The following is a 22,194-nucleotide window of genomic DNA, read 5'->3' as shown; positions in this document are numbered from 1 at the left end:
AGTGAGGAGGCCTCAGGCTCTGTTGAGTTGAAGGCAGGACAGGAAGTTGGTTGCTAGGTAGGACTGCTCACTGCCCTGTGTCTGGTCTGATTTAGAGGCAGGATAGTCAACTAGGTGACCTTGAATAAGTCTCATGCCTTTGCTATACCTCAATTTTCCCTTCTGTATAGTGGGTCCATGAACACACATCTGTCCCTTCTGTGAGAATCTTCTGAGCTGACAGTTACAGATGAAAGGAAACCCAGATAAGCAAAATTAAAGGGCCAAAAAGGAGTGACTGTTTCTGGAAATGGGGAGGTTAGCCTGGAGTGTGGTCCTTGTGCCAGCTGCTGCTTTGAGAGGCTTAGAAATTCAAATTTGAGTTGAGGGTATGACTCAGTGGCAGAGTTCCTACCTAGCACAGGATCAGTTTCAAGCAGCATCAGAGTGGATGTAGTCTTAAGCCTTCTAGGTCACTCAGGCCCACACCAGAGTTCAAGAACTACTGCCCTACAGCACAGTGACCCTTACTTTCCTTGTCCTGGAGTCTGCAGCATGGGACTTCCTTCTAAGCCTGATGGGATCTTGCCTAGGAATTTCCATCTAGTTACAGGAAACTACCTTGTTAGTTTCCTTAGGATCCAGAGGCAATGGGTGAAATGGAGCAAAGGGCCAGCAGCCCTGGTAAGGCTACTCTGATTGGCTTGGGATCAGCAGGGCTGGGACAGGGCAGACAGAGTTGGGGGAGCACCCTCATCTGGGTGCAGGAAGCTGGGGCTTCCTCTAAACAAACCAAAGGCGATTATTTATGCCCGGGAAATCATCATCTATACCGGACATGGCAAAGGGGCCAAATCACAGCTGGAGTGTTTGGGTTAGACGGACGGCATGGCTTTCTAATCAGTCAGGGACACACCAGGAAGGACACTGAGGGCCTCCATCCCCTGAAATAGATGGGCTTGCTGTGTGAGGCCCACAGCAGACCAGGGAGAGGTGAAGAAGTCTCTGTCCATCCTCCTGCTCTGAGACAGTTCCATGTGTGCCTGACTTTAGCATTATGACATAATGCTGTCATGTACAAAGGTTGTACTGAACACAGTGCATGGAACTGAGTTGTAAATATAAACACACACACACACGCTCACACACACACACACACTCACACACACACACACACACGCACACACACACACACACACACACACACACACACACACACATGCTCACACACACACACATAATGTAAATTAATGCTCTGCATTCAAAGCTGTCCCGGGGAGTGTATACCTTACAGGTTGCAGGCTGAACATACCTAGAGCTCTAGACAAAAGAGGCCACATCATTTGTCTAAGTCCACAGCTAGGCCCAGACTGTCACAGCAGAAGTCCGGGATTTTGATGTTGTCCCCAAAGCCTCTCCTTATTACGGGCCTTCTGGGAGTGAGGATTGGCATTAAGGGTCCTGGTGACCCTCCTGGAGGCCATTTGGTAGGCACTGCACATCTGTGGGGCCAAAGGCTCTCTTGGAGCCTGGAGGACCGAAGTCTTTCTCTCTCTGCTCTGGCCTGCTCGATACCCAGGATTCTAACAGCACCCCAAAGCAGAGGCTCCTCTAAAGAGGCAACTAAATCCCTGGAGCCTGTGGGGTCCAAAGAGGGTCCAAGGAGAGATTTAGGGGACTTGAGCCTGGTGTAGAGGCTGGGAGACACTTCTGTGTGTCCTTGGGCTAGTTGCTTGTAGTCTCTGTTTCCCTATAACAGGAAAGAGGGGTTGAACCCAACCAATGATGCTCCTCTGGGACTTCCCCGTAGGAGTGCCTGGGATGTTTTGTCTTGTTTATTTGGTGCTGCTGCAGGTGTTGACTAAAGTAGGCTGGGACACAGAGACTTGTCTGTATGTTCAAATGATGGTGATAGACAGATGGGCAAAATACAATAACCAGTGTGAAAAGGCATGGTGTCCAGATGAGAGGATCTGCAGGTGAGCAAGCTCGCTGTCCTTCTAAGGTCTCAGGATACAGTAAGTTCCAGAGCTTCTGCCTCCTCGTGCCTGTGCCTCAGAATCTTGGTCCAAGTGGCCATAGAGCTTGTGACGTGGAAGCAGGCTTCCTTCCAGGTGGCTCTGGCTCTTGGGCTGTGGGCTGTGTGGTTTCAGATCTGAGGTTCTCTGCTCTGTGCATAGCTGAGCTCAGCATTCTAAGCCCCACACAGGTGTCTGGGTTCTCATCGGCTCTCATACTGGGGATGAAGCCTCTTGCCTGAGCATAGCGTGCATTAACCATCCCCAATTCTAGCATCTAAGGCATGGTGCTGCTGTAGGCTTAGCTCTGGCAGAGTCTACGCTCAGCAACTCTGCGATGGTCTGCCAGTCCGCTAGCCCAGTGGCTACTGGAGCCAGGGGTCTGACCTTCCATCTTCTTGAGAAGAGGCAGTGAGCTGTATGAACAGTCTTGCCTTGGGGAACAGTGAGAGGGAGAGCAGGGCCCTGTAGAACTCCTGGCTCCGCCCCCAACACTACAGTGGAGGAGGAGTCAAAGCTAGAGGAGACAAAAGGCACCTTCCACTATGCAGCAGGGACAGTGGTACGGGCATGGGAAGCATCTCCTGATTCTGGTTGGTATCAGTACGTCTCACAGCAGAGCTCTTGGTGCCCAGAGTAGCAGATTAGGTTTCATCATGAGGGACTGTCACATGCAAAGACCACTCAAGCTCGGAGCTGACAAACACATCCCGATTCCAGGCGGAGAACAGACCTAGGAGAGGATGAAATCGCTTAGTAAAATGGTGCCCTGTCTTCCAGCTGTTATTGCATAGGCCTTTCCAGTTAGCCCAGCCTGGGCCTGGCTTTTTATGTAGAACAATCCTCTTTCAGTAGGACCCAAATGACCTTCGGTCCCTCTAAGGTAACAGAAAGCGTCCCAGACCCCCAGAAGTTTATATATACTTACTGTCTATAGCCTAGCCTAGTGATGTAACCAAGCCTAGAGGGCGCTCAGCCCCATGCGTATCTAACCCTAGGCCATTTTCAAGCCAGTAGCTAGACCACACAGTCATGCCTAAGGACTGGTGTCTCACCCAATCCCCTCGACCCCCTCACCTCAGCTATGCTAGAATGTCAAACCTGGAGCCATGACAGAAAGCGGGCTACAAAACATCAAGCCTTCTGTCTCTCACTCTGTGTGACCTTGAAAATGCCCCTGCACCTCTCTGGTTTCTTCCATGCTGAGGGACAGCGGACTATGGCTGACAGAATGGCCATGAGGATTCAGCAAGATCCTGTAAGGACAAACCTGGCATGCCGAGAAGGGGCCGAGGCTGCCCACGTGCCTGCCAGCCTATCAATCTTGGCACAAAGCCTGCCTTGGAGAGAGAGCTTGTGTTTGCTGAAGGAGACTGGGTGGCCACTCTCATAGCCACTTTAGGAGTGAAATTATGCTTTTTGGAAAACCTGGGTTTTTAAGAGACTATCAAAGTACAAGGAGGAGGAGTCTAAGAACATATGAAGTACTAGGCACATTGATAATGTGAGGATGATGATGGTGGTGATGGTGGTGATGATGATGGTAGTGACGGTCACACTGATGATGATAAAGATAGTGATGAGGTGGTATCGGTAATGATAGTGGCGGTGGTGATAACTGTGGTGGTGATGACGGTGGTGGTAGTGATGGCAGTGGTGTTAATAGTGACGATGTCGATGGTGATGATGGTGGTGGTGGTGGTGATGGTGATGATGGTGACGGTGGCGGTGGGAGTCATAATTATGATGATGGATACACTGATTGAAATTCCAACCGTGTGTCAAGCATTTGCTTTCAATGAGCCAATCATTGTCCTCCCGGCTTGGATGATGGGATGATGCCAACCTATGACTCAGAGAGAGGCAGAGATTCCTCTGTACTCTTGCTGCTGCCCAGTGGCATTGGCGTTCAAACCCAGGTCTCTTGGGCTGTGCATGAGGACGTCTGGTTTCATTTGCCATCTCTGGACGAGAGGCTGCGAGCCACTAGATGGGTAGTGGCCACCTCTTTGTGGGGCCACAAATGTCCCAAGGCAGGGATAGGTGACTTTCTTCCACCAGGAGAGATGAAAGAATTGTGGTTTTCCCCCTCTTTCTCACAGGGTACTTTTTCTTTCCTTTCTTTCCTTTCCTTTTCTTTCTTTCTTTTTTTCTTTCTCTTTTGGTCAGTTTTCTAGAAATCCAGAGCTGCCGTGGCTATGTACCCACTCCCAGCCCACCTTGGCTGTGGAGGTGCGCATGTATGCAGAGCTCCTGAGGTAGGGCATTGCGTGGGGGTGCATGCCCTTCATGCCAGGCCTATGCATATTGCAACACTGCCAGGGCTGCACTGGCTGCCTCTCCCTATCCAGGAGCTGGAGATTAGGGGGAAGCCTCACCCACTTGCCCCCTCACAGATGTGCAGTTGATTTGAGATGCCGCTTTTATGTCTGAGTGCCCTGTCTGCATGTACACCTGCAGGCCAGAGGAAGGCGTCAGGTCCCATTACAGATGGTTGTGAGAAACCCCAATGTAGTTGCTGGGAATTGAACTCAGGACCTCTGGAAGAGCAGCCAGTGCTCTCAACCTCTGAGCCGTCTCTCCATCCCCGCTGCTTTTCTCTTGGCCATTCTCAGTCACTGTCATTTGGCTTAGCAGGAGGATCCAGGTCACCCTGAGGTGTGAGGGACAAACTCTCACGGTTTCCTCCCTGTGCTCCACGCTGCCCAGCCTGGTGTGCACATAGGTTCAGGGCCTACATGGACAGAGCTGAAGCACCAGCCCCTATCTGCTTCCCATCTCTAGATGGCATCCCAGCTCCTGGGAAACATGCTTTTTAGGCCACTGGGAACACAGCCAAGATGGGACAGACAGTGAGGACCCCTCATGGCACATGTGGGCAAGTTGCAGGGACTGGAGACTCCACATGAGAGCTGCTGGGGACTTACCTAAAGCCTCTGCCTCCACTGGAGCAGTAGGAAGGCACAGAACCACAGGAGGTCTTCCAGGGTGTGGCAGCAGGCCTCTGGAAGTGAGGCCTCAGTTACTGTGACAGAGTCCCCGGATGGCAAGCTTCATCAAAGCACAACTCTGGGACCTGCAGGGGAAGCCAGGAGTCTCTTTCTCACACCCTCCACAGCACTGAATGTCTGAGCTCCATCCTGCTAATCAGGGTTTGGTGCTGCTGGAAGCCTCTGCCCAGAGCATCCTCTGCTGTGCGGAAGGCTGGTGGGGAGCGATGAGACCTGACAGGCATCTGTGGCTCGTGTCTGCTAGATGCCTGATGGCTGGGACCTCAGGCTTTCTGTCCTTCTGACTGGAGTTTTTACTTGCCCTGCCTGGGCTGTGTCTGCTGTCAGCTCAGCCTCTTCCTCATTCACCCTCTTTCCTGGCTCCCAGGAGTTGCTCTGGGGCCTAGAGGCAGCTTGAAACTTTGAGGCCTGCCTAGAGTGCTCCACGTGCCCTTCCAGTTCACCCACTGGGGAAAGAATCTGCCTGCATCTGCGTAATTACAGAGCAGCACCAGAATGCCCAGCCCTGCCCCCAGACCAACTTCGGGATAGACCCTTTCTCTGGAGCTCATGTCTCTTGCCCTAATGTCATCATGTGGCTGTCCCACGTGCTGTGTCCCCGCTCCGGTCTTGGGTAGATCTCCTCTACCCATCTTTATTGGATGGACACAGCCGTGACCAGGCTCCGCCCACTTCACTGGCACGGAGAAGCTTGCCTGCAGAATGCTGCTTCAGGCTTCCTGGGCCTCACAGTCTCTCTCTGCCACCATCCATCGGCTGCATATGCCCAGAGAGACTTCAGAAGGCCGAGGGGACCTGTCAGTACCAATCTTGGGCTAAATCCACCCTTGCAATGGGGCCCCTGAGGCCTCGCCTTTGGCCTGCCAAGGCCTTCACCTTTGTGCTTTCTGCCACCCAGCTCTGCTCCGACTCAGTGAGCCCTCTCCACTGTGACTTCCTCTGGTATCCCCCCCTCCCCCCACTCCTTACCACCTCTGTTTTTTCCCAGCATGCCCTCTGATGGGCAAGTCAATGCTGAACTGGTTTCTCTTCTCTGTTCATTCGTCGTGTATTTATTAAGCTCCTACTGTGTGTGCAGCATAGACCACACTGAACAAAGAAGACAAGGAACGAGCAGTTCACACTCCTGCGGTGGTGACAGCAAAGAAGCAGAGACACTGTGATATAAGTCATAGCTCAAACAGGACCGTCAGGGACCACCTCTCTGAGGACAGGACAACTTGACTAGAGACAAATGAATCAGGGAGAAAATGTTTGGTGTCCCGGGCCAAGATCATTCCTGGCAGAGGGAAGAGGAAATGCCCAAAGGCCCCCAAGGACATCCAGGAGGTTCTTAGCCTGATGGCTCCAGCTCAGAGGACACTCAGGCTGCTTGGGATGGGCTAAGGCTCCCAATTTTAAGAATGTCCCCGGTGCCACTGTCCCTTCTCTCTGTCCCCCTGCCCCAAGCTGGGCAGCTCTTCTCTAGGGAACACAGATGGGTGCTTGTCTGAGAGTCCCTCTCCCCCACTGTCTCAACATGTGCAGTGGGGACAGGAAGTGTCGGATCTCGCCTCCCAGCTGCCTGGTGGGATGCCACCAAGCCAGCCAGGACAGCCTGCTTGGGAAGGGACAGAGGCCCCATTGAGCCAGATCTCTGGGCCAGCAGGGACAATAGCCACACTGAGAACTAGGAACATCGGCCAGCCAGCGTGCTTGTCCAGGAAGTTGCCAGGCCACTACTGCCCCCTTCTGTGCCACCCCACCCCCAGCCCTCTCTCCTCTGGCTTCTCAGCTTAGGGGATGGCAGATGCCAGTGGCCGCTTTGCTCTGGCACTGGCTGCTTTGTGCTGGACCCATGCTGTCCCTGAAGAGGGAGAAGTACAGAATCCTGGGCATACGGCCTACAGATAGGCACAGGTGCAAGGGCTGGAGGAGCCCACAGAGGAAGGGGTGTGCACCCTGGGAGCTGGATAGGGGGGCTTCCAGGAGGAAGACTCAAGGTTCTAAGGCATGTGTGTAGCCAGGGTCATGCTTTGAAGCCACAGCATTCATGAGGCATCAGCGGAGCTAGCTGGCCTGAGTTATAGGTCAGGAAGAGGAGGAGGAGAAGGAGAAGGAAAGAAGCCATGGTCAGGGCCATCCATCATCCAAACCATTTGCTTCTTAATCCTGAGTGCTGTCTATAGATGGGACATTTTTTCCAGAAAGATCTTCATGGGCATTCTGTTGTATGCACCTTCCATGTTCAGGGAAAGCTGCAAATCCCCAGTGGAAAGCACCCAGGGTAAACACCCAGGTGCAGACCGACCTTCCTGACCCCCCACACAGCCCCGCTCCCACTTGCTGACAGATAGGAAAACTGAGCCCCGGACCACAGACTATGGTGATGAGTGTGCAGGGGTCAGGAAGTCATCTTTAAGCAGATCAATTCAGATCTAGGAAGGGTCCATATTGCCTTAGATACCCTACAGTGTGGTTTCTACTCAGAGTCAGATCCCTGCTGGGCTCCATTCCAGCATCCTAGTCCTTCCCATCAGTCAGAACTACTTCAATAAGATACTTGCTGTGTGTCCTTGTCCACTGTCTGAAAGTTCACCAGGTAGGGGTGTGTCCTATTCCAGAGCCTCAGATATATTGTCGCCTAGCACATTCCGGTTGAGAGTATGAATCTCGGAGTGCCGTGCGGCAGGCGGGAAAACATACCCAGTCATTAACTGACTGTAGCCTGCCACTTTCCAGGTGCTCCCTTGCCCACCACTGACATACCAAAGACAAGCAGGGGACCTGGGGACAATTTGGCAGTCAGACACATGTCATTACATAGGAAGCAGCCAGGCCAACTTCAACAGACCTTGCAGAGAAACTGAGGCCGGGGAAGCTAAGTCACGAGCCATTGATCTTGCAGGCAGGGCAAAGAGTTGAGCAGGGGTCACCTGGCTTCTGTCCAGGCTCTGGAGCACCCGCTCTGGCCATCAGCCTCCATGTCTACAGCTCAGGGCTGACGGCTCCCAACAGCTGGGCCCATCGGGAGTCACATAGGCGAGTGCCAAGGCAAACACTGGTGGGGAGGTGGGGGCAGGAGGTGTGGCTCTCCCATTCCTCTGCTTTCTGAACAGACCGCTGCAGAGCAGAGCCAAGTAGCCAGGTCTGCACTGCAATCATTGTTCTTGTGATGGTTTCCAGATGCAGCGGACTCACAGGTCTGGGGCTTGGCCAAGGAGCCAGCCCTCCTTCCTTGACTCGCCACCCTGGCCAGTCCTGTACTACAATGCTGGGCCATCTATCCAGTCTCAGGCTGACACCTTCAAGCCTGCAACCTGCCCAGCTCCTGGGCCAAGGAACACAGGCTGCCATTCCTGGCTCTCACTCTTAACTTCCTCTGTGGCTTAAGGAGGTTGCTTGCCTTCTCTGAGCCTTATTTTCTGGGCCACAAAATGGACACCAAGGGTAGCATCATGGTGCTGGGGACCCTTCCCGAAGTGGGGCTTCAGCAGCAGCCCCCCCCCCCAGGGATGAGTTGAAGATGAAGATTCAGGGACTCTAGGGTTGGGGGCCTGCACTGTTACTGTGGCCCCTGCCACCTCGGTAAGGTATTAATAACAAGCCTCCAGATTCTGAGCCCCTGGGGTCAGAAAGATAAGAGCTGACTTCAAAGATGTGTGACTTTGGGGGAACCAAGAGACTTTGCTTGAGGTGAGGGAAAGGGGTTAAAACACTTATGTCAGTGTATGGCAGGGTGGCCATGCTCTAGGGAGACACCAGCTCCAAAGTTACAGGTCTTCAGGACAGACACTGTGTGAGGGCGGGTCTGTGCCCGAGGCCACTGCTCATCAGCACCGCAAAGGAGCTGTGTGCAGGAGCGTGTGCACACCATCACTCAGCTGCTACTCTGTTAGGAGGTGAGAGACCAGAGGGTGGGCTCTGGGCACAGAAGGTTGTCGGGGAAGCTTCTAGAAGAAAGTACGGCTTCCTTTAGATTTGACGAACTTGACATGATATGCCAGGCTGTAGGACTGAGGTGGGCACTGAGTGCAAGAATGACCAGTCACTAACCAGCCCTACCTGACTGACGTCTGTAATGGCTTCCTGTGCTTCCTCCTTTGGATTTGTGTCTGTGAGGCTGTCCTGAGACAAGGCCAAGAAGACCAGCTGGAAAACGAGACTGCAGGAAGCACTCAATATAATGGGTGAAGTCCACCCTGGGTTTGGGTCCCAGCTCTGCTACCTCCTGGCTGTGTGACCTTAAGTGAACTGCCACCCTCTCTGTGCCTTGGAATCTTCATCTATAGGACTTTATGGTCCAGCTGCTGGGGAGAAGCTGCACCCAGAGCAGGAAGCTGTGGAGTGCTCCATCCTTTGACCTGCAGAGCAAGCACTTTGCTCTGGAGGACAGTGGGGAAGGGTGAGTTCTGCAGCCATGGTCCAGCCCTCAGATACAGAAGCAGAATGCAGATGGAGATGTCGGCCTTGCTTCCTGCTGTGTCCTCCTGAGCAGGAGACTGGCTAGAGGCTCTTCACCTGCAGGGCACCCCCTCTGAGGCGGTGAGACTCTGAGGTGTTCTACCCACTCAGTGGCACCTCATACCCACTTCTCCCCTTTCCAGCACCAGCTGATGTCCAGGAATCCTGGGGAGAGTTGCAGATGCTATACCTGACCACAGGGGCCTCTTAACCCCCGCCTTGCCCATTTGCATTGCCACAACGGGACCTCATACCTCAGTGGCAGAATCAGACAACAGTCAGAGGTCCAGGGTTCAAGGCCAGCCTCTCCTTTACTTAGTGACCTTAGACAGATGACTTAACCTCTCTGGGCCTTTGTTTCCACACCTGGAAGTGGTTTCTATGAAGTCGCAACTCTAGTGTGTAGCCAGCCTCAGCTGGACTGGATACAGTCAGTGCCTATGGATGGCTCTCGGGTCTCCTGTGGGCTCAGAACTCCAGTGCTCATAGGTATGTGGCTGAAAGCTTTCTTCTGTCGGCTATCCAGTTGAGGAGGAGGGAATTGACGTGGGTCTAGAACTAAGGATGGAAAGGCAAGCCAGGCAGCCTGCAGTTGAAAAAGCCCCAGCCTCAGGCTTCTGCCAGAGTTGCCCCAAACAGCTGACTTCAGCGTCCCCTGTCCAGGGTGGAGCGGATCTCTTTGTTGGCACTTGGCCACCCCACACCCTTCCCCCATTGCTATTTTGGGCTGAGCTCACTGTCCCCTCCTCCCATAGCTGTGGCCCTCACACCCAAAGTCTCCTGCAGCCTGTAGCTTTTCCACCTCTTACACAGTCACCTGCCATTCCTAGGACTGGGCGGGGCCTCCCTCCAGCCAGGTGGGTGGGGTCTTCCAGAGAAGACCTCATGGGGTGCACAGTAGACTGCCCATCCAAGGAGAGTCAGCTTAGGGGTGGGCAGTACCCTGCCCAGGCAGTCCTAGCCTCTCTCCAGGTCTCCTGTCTGAGAGACCTGTACCCTTCATACCTCTGCTTGAAATCTCATGCCCAGGGCCTCTCCAGACATTCCTAAGAGAAGCAGGAGAGCCCTTGCACATGCACGCACGCACACACACACACACACACACACACACACACACACACACACACTATTGTGAGCCAGGAAAGTTTACAAAAGGTCTTTTTTTTTTCTTTTTAGGTTTTTCGAGACAGGGTTTCTCTGTATAGCCCTGGCTGTCCTGGAACTCACTCTGTAGACCAGGCTGGCTTTTAACTCAGAAATCCACCTGCCTCTGCCTCCCAAGTGCTGGGATTAAAGGCGTGTGCCGCCACTACCCAGCACAAAATGTCTTTAAACACTAGATGAACTCTGAATTTGGCACGCTGGAGATGAGTTTAGGAAGGATATGACCCAGACCACACAGTCCCTTGAAGTTCAGCCTTCTCTAGAAGAGGGTTCTCAGCTAGCCACTAACTTGGAACAACGGAGTCAGAATACTTGGAGACCAATTAACCTCAGGGAGACTGAGAGGAGCGGCCTTTGAACTTTGCCCTTGAGGGATGTCGGAAAAGCATTAGCGCTCCAGGGCACCAAAGGAGCAGAGTAGGGCTGTGCGTACTGTTATTGGCAAGGAGTTGAGCTTTGTTTTTAAATGTTGAGTCTGAGTCTTACAGAGAGTTTATAAGGGCTAAGTTCAGGACAGCTGGGACCAGATGGAAAGCTGCCTAACCGTCATGTGCACATGTGTCGTGTCCGCCCTGCAGTACTGGGCACCTCAAGTCTGGAGTGGGCACTGAAGTACTGTGGGGGACTGGTTAGCTGAGCTGGGGTCATGTCTGCTGCAGGAGAGAAGGGAATCATTAGGAGAAAGGACCTGCAAGATGGATACACACGAACACAAGGTGTACACAGGGTCCTTGACTCTCATGGGAAGTGGCCAGAGAGTCACCAGCAAGCTACAGGGTGGCTGCAAATCTTCCCTCCGCCCCTCCCTCCTGCAGCCCAAGTCTAAAGTCACAGCAGGGAGGAAGCTTGAATCTTTTGCAATGCCTGCCATTCACCCCTCCACAAAGGCCCCTCTTCCCCTCCCTGCTCTCAGCCCCAATCCCATCCTTGTGGCCAGTGGAGGGAAGCCAGAGGCAGGAAACAGATAGCCAGGGAGTGGCTGTGCACATGGTTGGAAGTCCTGGCTTTCCAAAGAGTTTTGCCCAAGATTACTTCCAACAGCCTGCTGTGGGATTTGGAGAGCGAGGCCTGCTTCTATGGTTCATGACACAGCCTAAAGGCATGTAGTGCGCTGGGGTGGGGGTGGGGTTCTCTGAACCTCTGGGTCCTGGGGAGCCTTGTGGTCTCTCTCCTGAGGCTTATCATTTCCAATGTGTGTCCTTTTCCCTCTTGGTTGATGTCACCCATTGTTGCACTCTTCCTTGTCACCCTGCCGAGGCATGTCCTTTTCTCCCTGGCTTCTCCTGGGTCTCCCCCTCCTCTCTGTCTTTTCCTCTCTATCTCACCCCACAACCCCCTCCCCAGGGTTTTCCTGAGGCCTTTTCCTGTCACTGTGAAAGCTTCCATTGTTCCCTGGGCTCTTACAGACCCCAGTGTTGTGGGTTAGGGATGGCATTTTTGTGGAGTGGGAGGGGGTGCCCCGGGGGCTGGGCCTTCTGGGCCCATGTGGGGCTGTGGCAAGAACCCAGAAAAGGGAGGGGGCTGGCAAGGGAACATGGACAGACGTTGGTCTCAGACAAGGAGGCCCTTGAGGCTCAGAGGAAGCCAGGCTGGCTTCTCTCAGTGTCCTCTGTCCCAGCATCCTGCAGACTGCATGTCCCTAGCCCACCTGTCCCTCCGCAGCCTGCTTCCTCTAGGGTTCCTGGAAGCCTGCAGTTGCCAGGAGTGGGCTACACGGCTCGGGGCCTCCTGACTGTCTGGGTGTGCTGTACAGACAGATGAGTTAGGGGATGACAGTTGGAGGGTTCCTGAGGTACAGAGTACAGGTTTGAGCACTGGATGGAGACTTGACCTCAGAAGGGGCCTTGTGAAGGTGGATGGCTCTTTGCTCTGCCCTCAGCCTTTTTCTTTCTTTGACACCAAGATCAAAGGCTGATTTTGAGGGAGCCTTTGCACCAGTTAGAGACCGTCACCTAGGAAGCCAGGGTGACCTCTGCCACCTTGGGGGCTGTGGCCAGGTGTGGGCCATGAGCCCAGAAAAGGTCTTTTGAGAAGGCCTCAGACTGTGCTCTGTGAAGGCAGTACAGTCTCCATGTTGTTTATGTCCATGTTCCTGGAATTTTCCACAAGGTCTGATCAGAGTGAGTGTATGATGCACGCTAGTTGAATGAATGAATGTTGGTATGTCAGCCTAGGGTCACAGGTCAGAGGTTGTGTTACTCGGAGCATGATTGTTCTCTTGTTTCCTTAGCCGTTTCGGGGGAAGGCCGGGCACTGGGTAGAAAGGTCACACTGGAGTCAGTGAGTACAGTTCAAGTCTTAGTTTCACAGGCGTGGGCCCCAATGCAGGTGCCTGGGCTGCCCGTGGCATCTATTTGCTTTCTTGCTGCAGAAAAGAGCCATGGAGGGACATGTTAGGAATTACTGGTTCATGGTAATGCTCACTGAAGGTTAGGGTCTCTTCCAGAGCCCTGCCTCTCTCACTGGGGAGACAAAGAAACGGGCTCCATGAAGGGCCTGGAAAGCCAGGGTCTAACATCACATCTGTTTTCCAAAGCTTGTTTACTTGGAGCTAAAAGGCTCAGGAGAGGCAGCAGGAAAAGCAAGAGGAAGCAGCTAGAAGTTCTGGCCTCCAGGGGGAGCCATCGAGCCTTACAGAACCCCAGCTGGGTGAGTGTGTGGTCAGCCCCCATCCCATGCCTCTTTAGTTTGACCATAGGAAGTCCATGTCAGATCCTGAGACCCAGGACTGGTGCCCCAGAGGCCAGGGACACCTCAGCAGCCAGGCTGCATGAGAGCACACGGACAGGGCAGGACGGGGGCTGGCTGGAAGCCTGTCTGTTCTTAATTTCCTCTCCCTGTCCCTCTGGCTCTGGCCAGAGCTTCTCATCTGGGTGCATGGAGCCAACTCAGGGCTTCATGAGAAGGATGCCCAAGGGGCTGCAAGGCATGCATCGAGTGGAATGATGGAGTCTGGGGAGGTGAGTGACCCTGCCCAGAGGCTACCTACGCCATTCCAGAAACAGGGAAACTGAGGCCCAGAGAGACCTGTGACAGTGGTCTCTTCCTGTTTCTCACTTCTCTGACATGATGGGTTCTTTGTGCTGTTCTGGCACTTTCCAAGGAAGTTCAGAAAGTCCTGGCAGATAGTTAGACTCATTTGGTCGATGTGGCCTCAGATACTGTGCCCATTTTAAAGCCTGGATTTATCAACCCTAGGCCCACAGCTAGGGAACCCTGTATTCAGAAAAGTATCCGGCCTGAACTCAGAATAGGCATCCCACTTTGCTGCCTGCTCCTGCGAACAGCGTCTTTGTCACACTCCACTCGAAGCACCAATGGCTATTATGGCTGACATCTTTGCGAAGAGGGGACCAAGCTTACTCAAAAATGTCTCACTCTGTAGGGACTCCAGATAGGGGGTCTTGGACAAGGATGCCTTTCTGCCTGGGTGAAGTAGCTCTACAGATCATGGTCCAACAGAACCAGCAGCCAGAGTGGCCCATTGCCCTCTCCACTGTCCACACCAAAAAGGATAACAGTAGGGACTAATGTGGAAGAAGTCACCTTTGATTCCAAAGGGTCCCCACTGCCTGGGGAAAGCCCCAGGCGCCCCCTGGTGGGCAGGGTGGGTAGTCGCCATTGTTTTCCTCTAAGTTGGGCTTGCACAGTGCGGAAAGTCTGCATTCATTAGGGCAGAGCTGGAGCCAAAATGAATCCATTCACAGCCCCATCCCCTGCAGGCAAATTCTGAAACCTTCTAGCCTGTCCCCCAGGACTGTTTCTTAGGTGCCTTTTCTTTTCACAGTATGCTATCTCTTACCCTCCCTTCTCTCAAGCACTTTCCCAAACATCTAGCAAGACTCACTATAACTTTTAAAAATTTACAATTACATATGTGTGCATGTGTGTGCGCCCGTAGCGTGTCCATGGAAGTCAGAGGCCAACTTGCTGCAATGGGTTCTGTCCTTCTACCATGTGGTTTCCAGGGACTCTAGTCCTGTCCCCAGGCTTGGTGACAAGTGCCTCTACCCTCTGAGCTATCTCCTGGGATGTTCATCATAACCGCGTCAATGGCTCACTGTCATGCATTCTTTGGGAACATCTGGGACCGGCTGGGGATTGTCCCATGCCCAGGTCTTCATTACCCTAAATCATGTGGCAGTAAGATCATTGCACATGCTTTGGGTCTGTATCTCTGGTCATTTCCTTAAGGCCATTTTTAAAGATGACCATTAGAAATGTAGCAGGAGATACCTATCCAGCCTCTGTTCCCGGCAGCATCTGATAGTGGCTTTCTCTTTATATCTGCCTCAGGGGCCTTCACTAGCCCTCAGAGTCCAGAGGACGACAGATAAAGCTGGAATGGAAGTACTCTGAGAGTCACCAGGCTCAACTTCCTGACCAGGGCAAAGGTCCCCTTGGCAAGCTTCCTGATGGTTGTTTACCCAGGCTCTGTCTACACTGCCTTAGGGACAGGGGGCTCACTACCTCCCAGTCCTTCTCATGAACTGACAGAAGGCCAGTACAGCCTCATTCTGATGGGTAAATATTCCCAGGTACAAGCTCCTTCCCCCTCCTCTCATCCCCCTCCTTTCTTTCTCCTCCTCTCTCCCCCCTCCTGTCTTCCTCTTCCCCTCTAGTTTTATGGCTCTGCCCATCCCACACCAGTGTAGCCTCCTGCCTCTAAGGCTGCCTTTCTGCTACTGTTCCAACCACAGTCTTAAGGTTGGAAAGCCTTTCCTTCCCCAGCTCTGTCCTGGATCCCTCATGGGCCATCTGTCAAGTCTCCTGGCTTTTATGGTACCTAGGACCTGCTTGTGATACCGAGGGCAGCTTCTGGGACTCACTGAGCCAGCCTGAGCTCTTGGCAGATCTTATTCCCTGGTGTGGGTGGGGTAAAGGGGGTAGGCAGCCTGGGTCAGGAAAGCCTGCTGGGGCCTGGCAGCCTGCTTGGCTAAGTGGTAACCCCTGCAGAGCTGTCTGTTGACATTTATGAGAAGAGTCCGGGCCTCTGCAGGGAGGAGGCAAGGGGAGGGAGTCTGTCAAGCCGCCTTCTCTCTGGGCTCTGGGCCCTGCCCTCACTGGTCAGTATAAACAATGTCAGGACAGAGCCTTCCAGGAAGTGGCTCCTTGAAGCTGCCCGCCTGCTGGCCTGTGTCCCTCTCTCCACTGCGTCTGAAACTTGCCCTGTAAGCCACCTCTGCCCCTGCAGGAGGGCATAGGAATACCTGCCTCACCCCCAGTCCCCACCAGCTGGACTGGTGGGAGGTCCAAGGAATTTTCACATCATATCTCTGCTGGGCCACGGCAGACAGAAGAGCCTCCTGAGCCTCAATTCCAGCTTCTTGTATATGGTTGTTCTTGGGCATCCTGCCCTTACCCTTCAGTTTCACCAGCTGTCCTATAGCCTTCTATAGTGAGAAGAAGCCTCTGAGTGAGGCCTGACAGGCTGTGAACACTGAGAAAAAGCCCAGGACACAGGCAGTGTCCCACAAATGCTTGGTCTCCTCCCTCCTCCTTGTCCTCTACTGGCATGTGTCCAAACTTCCACAGCCTTCTTTTTGACTTTTGGAGGGTCCTACTGGTAGAATATTCCAGAAGATGAAGACACCTCACTCCCCTTTCTTTGATTGCTTGCTAGTCTTCCTATGCTCACACCTTGGGATAGAGGACAACAAAAAATATTTTTTGGATTTTGCCTAGGTCTCAGCCCCTCCCTCTGCATGCCCCAGACACCAGTAGTCACTGAGCGAGAGTATGCCGATGTGCCCGGACTAAGCTAAGCACCTGCAAGAGTGTCAGGTCTACAGCTCAGGTCCTTGATCAGCATCTGGTGTCCAGATGTGGAAACAGGCAGAGACACCAACGGACTGGTTGTGGGTTGCCGGGTAGCAACAAGTTGAGCTGTCTTGTGATTTAGGAATCTGGCCCTGGAGTCCAGGATCTGAGCTATGGGACAGAGGGATCAGGGAGCTTCCAGCATCTGGCCTGTCAGTGTGGCACTGGCATGATGGGACATCTGGACCTATCGGAGGCGAGGCATCCCAACCCTGAGAGCTTCGGCTCTGCTCCCCGTTCATTTCTTGTCTGACTGCCTGCTTCTCCCTTTGCTTACAACCTACACCTCACTACTTCTGTGGGCTCTCGTGACCTCGAACTCTGAATCAGATACCCTGGGACTGGAATTTAGTTTATTTCAAATCCTGACTAGGACACAATGTTTTGCTCAGATGTGCTAGGATAAGCTGATATCCACTTCTGTCCTTTGGCCTAGATACGGTAGTCAAGCCCCAGCTCTTGAGGGCTCTCTGAGCAAGAATAAATCTGCGGAACCAGGTTCCAGAGCCAGCCTGGAGGAGACAGGCCCTGTCCATTCATCAGTTAAGGGAAATCTCAGAGCCACCTGTGACAAGATGCCTACTATTTGTAGGTGTGTGTGTATGTGTGTGTGTATGTATGAACGTATGTATGTGCTTGCATTCATGTATGTATAACTGCATACATGCCTGTGTGGTGTACATGTGTATATGGAAGTCAGAGGGCAACCCAAGTGCTATCCATCTTTCCTTTGAGACAGGGTTTATACTCGATTGGAACTTCACCAAGTACACCAAAGTAGAAGAGCTTCCTGGGCTCTGCCTAACTCCACCTGTCATTTTACCATCCCTGGAATCGCAAGGATGTACTACCACACCAGACTAACTTACGTGAGTTCCTGGTCAGACTCAGGTCTGCTCGCTTACAGGGCAAATGTTTTATCAATTAAGCCACTTCCCCAGCTCCATCAACCCCTCAACAGTGTAGGCAGGTAGCTTTGGAAACGGACACAGGAGAGCGCATGCATTCGGCGCCTTATTTTGGGATGAAAGAAGCAAGTGGGCTGTGGACACAGGAAGCTCAGAGCCAGGGCACTGGCTGCTGGACAGGGGTGGAGAAACTGGCCTCAGAAAACCTGCAAAGCAGATAGCTAAAGAGCGCAGCCTCACAGGCGTCCTCATGTCCAAGGTGAACAGATCACCTCATAACTCTGTGGGGTACATCTCTCATGACATAGCTCTCTCTCGGGCCTTCTCAGGGTGCACAGTGAACCTGAAGTCACAGTGACATCAAGCAGGTGACCTAAAAAGCAGCACTGTGTTGTGCTTGCTTTCCAAGTTTTGATTTTCACACCAATCTCCCTTTTATTATTTTGTCTGAACTCTAGACAGATATCACCTAGTGGTGTGAGTGATCAACCACTCATAAGTAATAGAAATGTTTATCTTACATACGGATACTACTTCAGGTTAGTAAGCAGTAGTGCCAGTAACCCGATTTTACCTTGTGTGCCACTCGCTGTTCTCAGGGGTTATCTGTATCATCTCCTTTAATACTTCTTTAAAAGGTTTTATTGCAGATATTATGTGTGTGTGTGTGTGTGTGTGTGTGTGTGTGGTGTGTGTGTGCCACAGCATGCATATGAGGGTCAAAGGACAACTTGTGGAAGTTGGTTTTCTCCACCATGTGGGTCCCGAAGATTGAACTCAGGTCATCAGAGTTCAGTTTGCACCTGGTAGAGGTTGTCGAAATGCAGGTTCTGGGCTGGCAGGGGACGGCTTGATGGGAAAAGTGCTTGCTGCACAGCATGTGGGCCTGAGTTTAATCTCTGGCACCCACAGAAAAAGCTGGCTGGGGTGGCACCTGCTACAGTCCCAGCACAGGGAAGATAAGACAGGAGGACTCCTGGAGCTTGCTTGATGGCCAGCCAAGCTGAATGGGTAAGCACCAGGTTCAGTGGAAAACTGTCTTTAAAAAAAAAAAAAAAAGGATGTGGAGAGCAGTTGAGAAAGACCCTTGTGTTTGACCTCTAGCCTGTACATGCACGGGGACAGTTACACATATACAACACACACACACACACACACACACACACACACACACACGCACACAGAGGTTCTGATTCATTGAATTGAATGTGAGACTCAAGATTGTTCCTCTCTAACACATGACCTACCACAGGTAGGACTGCGGCAATCTTACACTTAATGATGACACGCAGAGCTTTCTCCTGGCCTCTCAAACTCAAAGCCTATAAGAACCAAGCAGGGGAGGTGTGGAGGGAGCTGTGGTAGGAAGAGATGACCGGAGAGAGTGAACACTGGCTCTAATGGTCAGGCACTCCTCAGCCTCAGCTAGTGGAAATCCACGGCTGGTGATGGTCCACAGCTATGGGTTATCTCCCAGTTTTACATCCTGTGGTAAGAAATCCAGCTTTTAAAAACCATCCTCCCTGTGCATGTGCAGGCTCGCCACACTTTATTTATGACAACCCTGACTGAGAAGCAGCCCAGAGTTTCCTATGTCACGTCATTGGCATACAGTAGGTATTCCCTGGCAGCAAGAGAGGGTGAAGTGTGGACACATGCTTCAGCATGGTCGAGCCTCAGCAACGTTACACAGAGTGGAAGAAGCCAGACAAAAGGATGAGTGTAAGCCAGGGAGCTCTACAGAGACAGGAAGTAGATCATATCCGCAGAACATATGTAGAACATAAGTAGAACAGGAGGTGGGCATGAAGGAGCACAGAGTGGCTTTTAGAGAGTGACAAATGTATCCTAAAATCAGACTGTGAACAACCTCGAATATACTAAAAACCACTGAAGTGACCATTTTCAATGAGAGAGGTATGCATTATTTGGATCATGTTTCAATAAAGGCATCAAGCTGTGCAGGAGAGCACTAGCTTCTTTCATATATAAAGTGCAGTTGCAAGTCAACAAGAAAAAGGCTAGGGTGGAAAAGGTGGCTCAGTGATAAGCACTTCTGCAGCTGTTTCAGAGGACCAGAGTATAGTTCCTAGTACCCACATTGATTGGCTCTCAGCTGCCTGTAAGTTCAGCTGCAGGGGACCTGACACCCCCTTCTGACTGTGGCAGGCACCAGCATGCACAGGCACAGACATGTGCACAGAAAATATTTTTAAATCTGCACAGAAAATAATCTGAGGAATGTGATTAAACCATTCTGTCTCTCTTTTTTTTTTTTTAAAGACTTCTTTATTTTATGCACGTGAGTACACTAGCAAACCATTCTTAAATACACGCAAAGATCCCTCTTGCTCATTATGAAAAATATCTGTCCAACCTCCTCTGAGAAGATCTCACATCTTTTAGATTAGCAATAGTATGGTCTCCCCTCATGGAGAAAGGTACATTTCAAGACGACTGCTCCAGGGCTGGAACTAGGGGATGCAATGGCAAGATCAAAACTAGCGTGGATCTCTCTTCGATTTCCCAGCAGAGGCTTTGTTCTCACCACACGTTTTAGCGACCTCAGATTTTTTTCCCCCTTTCTTTATGATATTGGCAAATTTCCCTTATCAAGGTAACGAAAGCCCTTTACGTCTCGTTGGCACATGGGGTGTCTGCTACCCTACTCCTGTGCTCCAGGTCAATCCCTACGTAAAACGAGAGCCACTTGAACATAAGCACTGTAGATGCTATGGTTCATCGGTATCAGGCAGTCACTGAGGAACTAATGGGCGGGTAGCGTATATACCATGGACACACAAGGCAATGGGACCACTGATGCCCCAGGCACATGGAAAGAACTCTCATCTTGTTCCTCAGAACTGTGCACAGTTTAAAGCATGTGAGTTGTTTATTTCTGGGACTCTCTGATCAGCTGAACACGACTGAGGAAAGCAAACGTGTGAACAGTGCAGCTGCAAACAGATGGGAGCACCAGCTAAAACTCTGCTCCCGTGGATCTGGAACAAGAAGCTGGTGAAGCATTGTGGGAGCAGAGGCAGCGGCAGTAGGTCTTATCACTAAAAATGGCGCCCGTAACCTTTGCCTCAGGAGTTTCACTTCTGGAAATTTACTCTGCAAATCCACTCATTGGCATGTATGCTGACACGTGTACCAAGCACTTATAGTAGCACACAGTGAGCTTTCATGAATTCTGCCACTGTGCAGCCTTGAAGAAGAATACGGTAGCTACTAGTGATGACGTGAGAGAAACACCAAGCTTAATTGGGTTGGGTATGTAACTTAGTTGGTAGAGGGCTTGTCCAGCATGCACGAGGTCCTGGGTTTGATTCCCAGCACACCATAAAGCAAGTATGGGAACGAGATGCAGGCCAGGAGAGCCGAAGACTGAACCCTCATTTTCCCGTATCTACTTCCTGTCTCTCCAGGCACGCCCCAAAGGTGAGGGTCTGACACCGTACCAAGGCAAGAAGCGCTGCTTTGGCGAGTACAAGTGCCCCAAATGCAAGAGAAAATGGATGAGCGGGAACTCCTGGGCCAACATGGGGCAGGAGTGCATCAAGTGTCATATCAACGTGTACCCGCACAAGCAGGTGGGTAGGAGGGGTCTGGGGTGGGGGCCGAGCTAGATGTGGGACTGGGCAGCCTACAGTGGGTGGGAGGAGTCACAGGGCATTATTTCAGGCACCCTGGAAGGTAATTCTTTTCCCCTACTGAGGCTTAACTGAAGCTCAAGTGTGTGGGTGGAGTAGGCAGAAAGAATAGGCCATGGTGGATGACTTGGACAGGGAATTAGGACAGCCCAGCTTCTACAAGTCCTCCAGTGTCTGGGTTCCGAGGATCTGGGCTGCAGGTCTGGGGGACTCACAGACTGTCTTATGACCTAAACAGAAAGGCAGGACCAGTTCATAGACTCAGAGCCAGAGGAGCTGGACACTCGGCAGTTTTCCTGTGTGGGCCAGTGTCTGGCAGGACAGGCTACTTACGGGTCCCTTCCATCTTGCCAAGATATCCCTCGCTCCTTGGTGGCTTTCCCTGCCTTCCTCCTTCCCACATCCTACCAGCATAGCCTAAGTGTAGCCTACTGACCTGCCAGCCTGGTTCTACACAGAGGAGCCCAATCTAGAAGAACTCGAGGCTCCATGCTTCCCACTCACCATCATCCAGCCAGCATTTGTTGAGCACCTACTGTGTGCTTTGGGGAGATTGAGGTACACAAACGGAATAAGATTTGAACAATCCCACCCAGCAATGCACACGCCAGCCAAATTCAGGGTTCCTGGGCCTGTGTGCGCCTCTCTTTGGCTTGAGATTTGGAAATACCTCCCCCTTGCTCTCCTTGTGAGGCAATGGAGCCTGTTCTCCTGCCCCATGGAGAAAGGCTCTTGCCCCTCCCCCAGGACTGACCTGGGTCACCTCACCCCTCTGAGAAGCCCTGCCCCCACTACATCTGTTTCCTGTCAGGCTCCAACTGCGTCTCCCCCAGACAACCCAGGCCCCACACCCCCCAACTCCAGAAGAGAAGAAAACACTAATGGGCTTTGCCTCCCTGCTGGGGGCTGGGGGTCAGATCATAGATCAGTCCCAGCTGCTGGGTGTTTCCTACCACAGAGGGGAGTCATCCTGACAGCTCCCCCAAGCTCCCCACTGGCAACTTGAGGCTGCAGGCTGAGCAAGTCTTAGCAGCTGGCCAAAGTTCATACTGACCAAGGCCAAGGAGAAAGGCAGTTTAAAGGAACCTCAGGCTAGGGCTGGTGAGTGAAGGCCAAGAGTATTTCCCAAGGATTCATCTGATGGTCCTGCCATTTCAAAACATCACTGATAATATTCAATATTAATACTAGCCAA

At 52.2% G+C, this 22,194-nt stretch overlaps 1 protein-coding gene across 1 annotated transcript in view; it reads left to right on the top strand.

The window, feature by feature from the left end:
• Positions 1-22,194, top strand: part of Zcchc24 (zinc finger CCHC-type containing 24) — a 51,900-nt gene that overhangs the window by 22,705 nt on the left and 7,001 nt on the right. Inside the window, exon 3 of the mRNA XM_028754083.1 lies at positions 20,775-20,939. Within this exon, the coding sequence (XP_028609916.1) occupies positions 20,775-20,939 (165 nt within the window). The remainder of the gene's footprint in view (positions 1-20,774; positions 20,940-22,194) is intronic.

This window comes from Grammomys surdaster, unplaced genomic scaffold, assembly GCF_004785775.1.
Source record: "Grammomys surdaster isolate TR1022 unplaced genomic scaffold, NIH_TR_1.0 125979, whole genome shotgun sequence".
Lineage (NCBI taxonomy): Eukaryota > Metazoa > Chordata > Mammalia > Rodentia > Muridae > Grammomys > Grammomys surdaster.
This window is presented reverse-complemented; position numbering and strand designations above follow the sequence as displayed.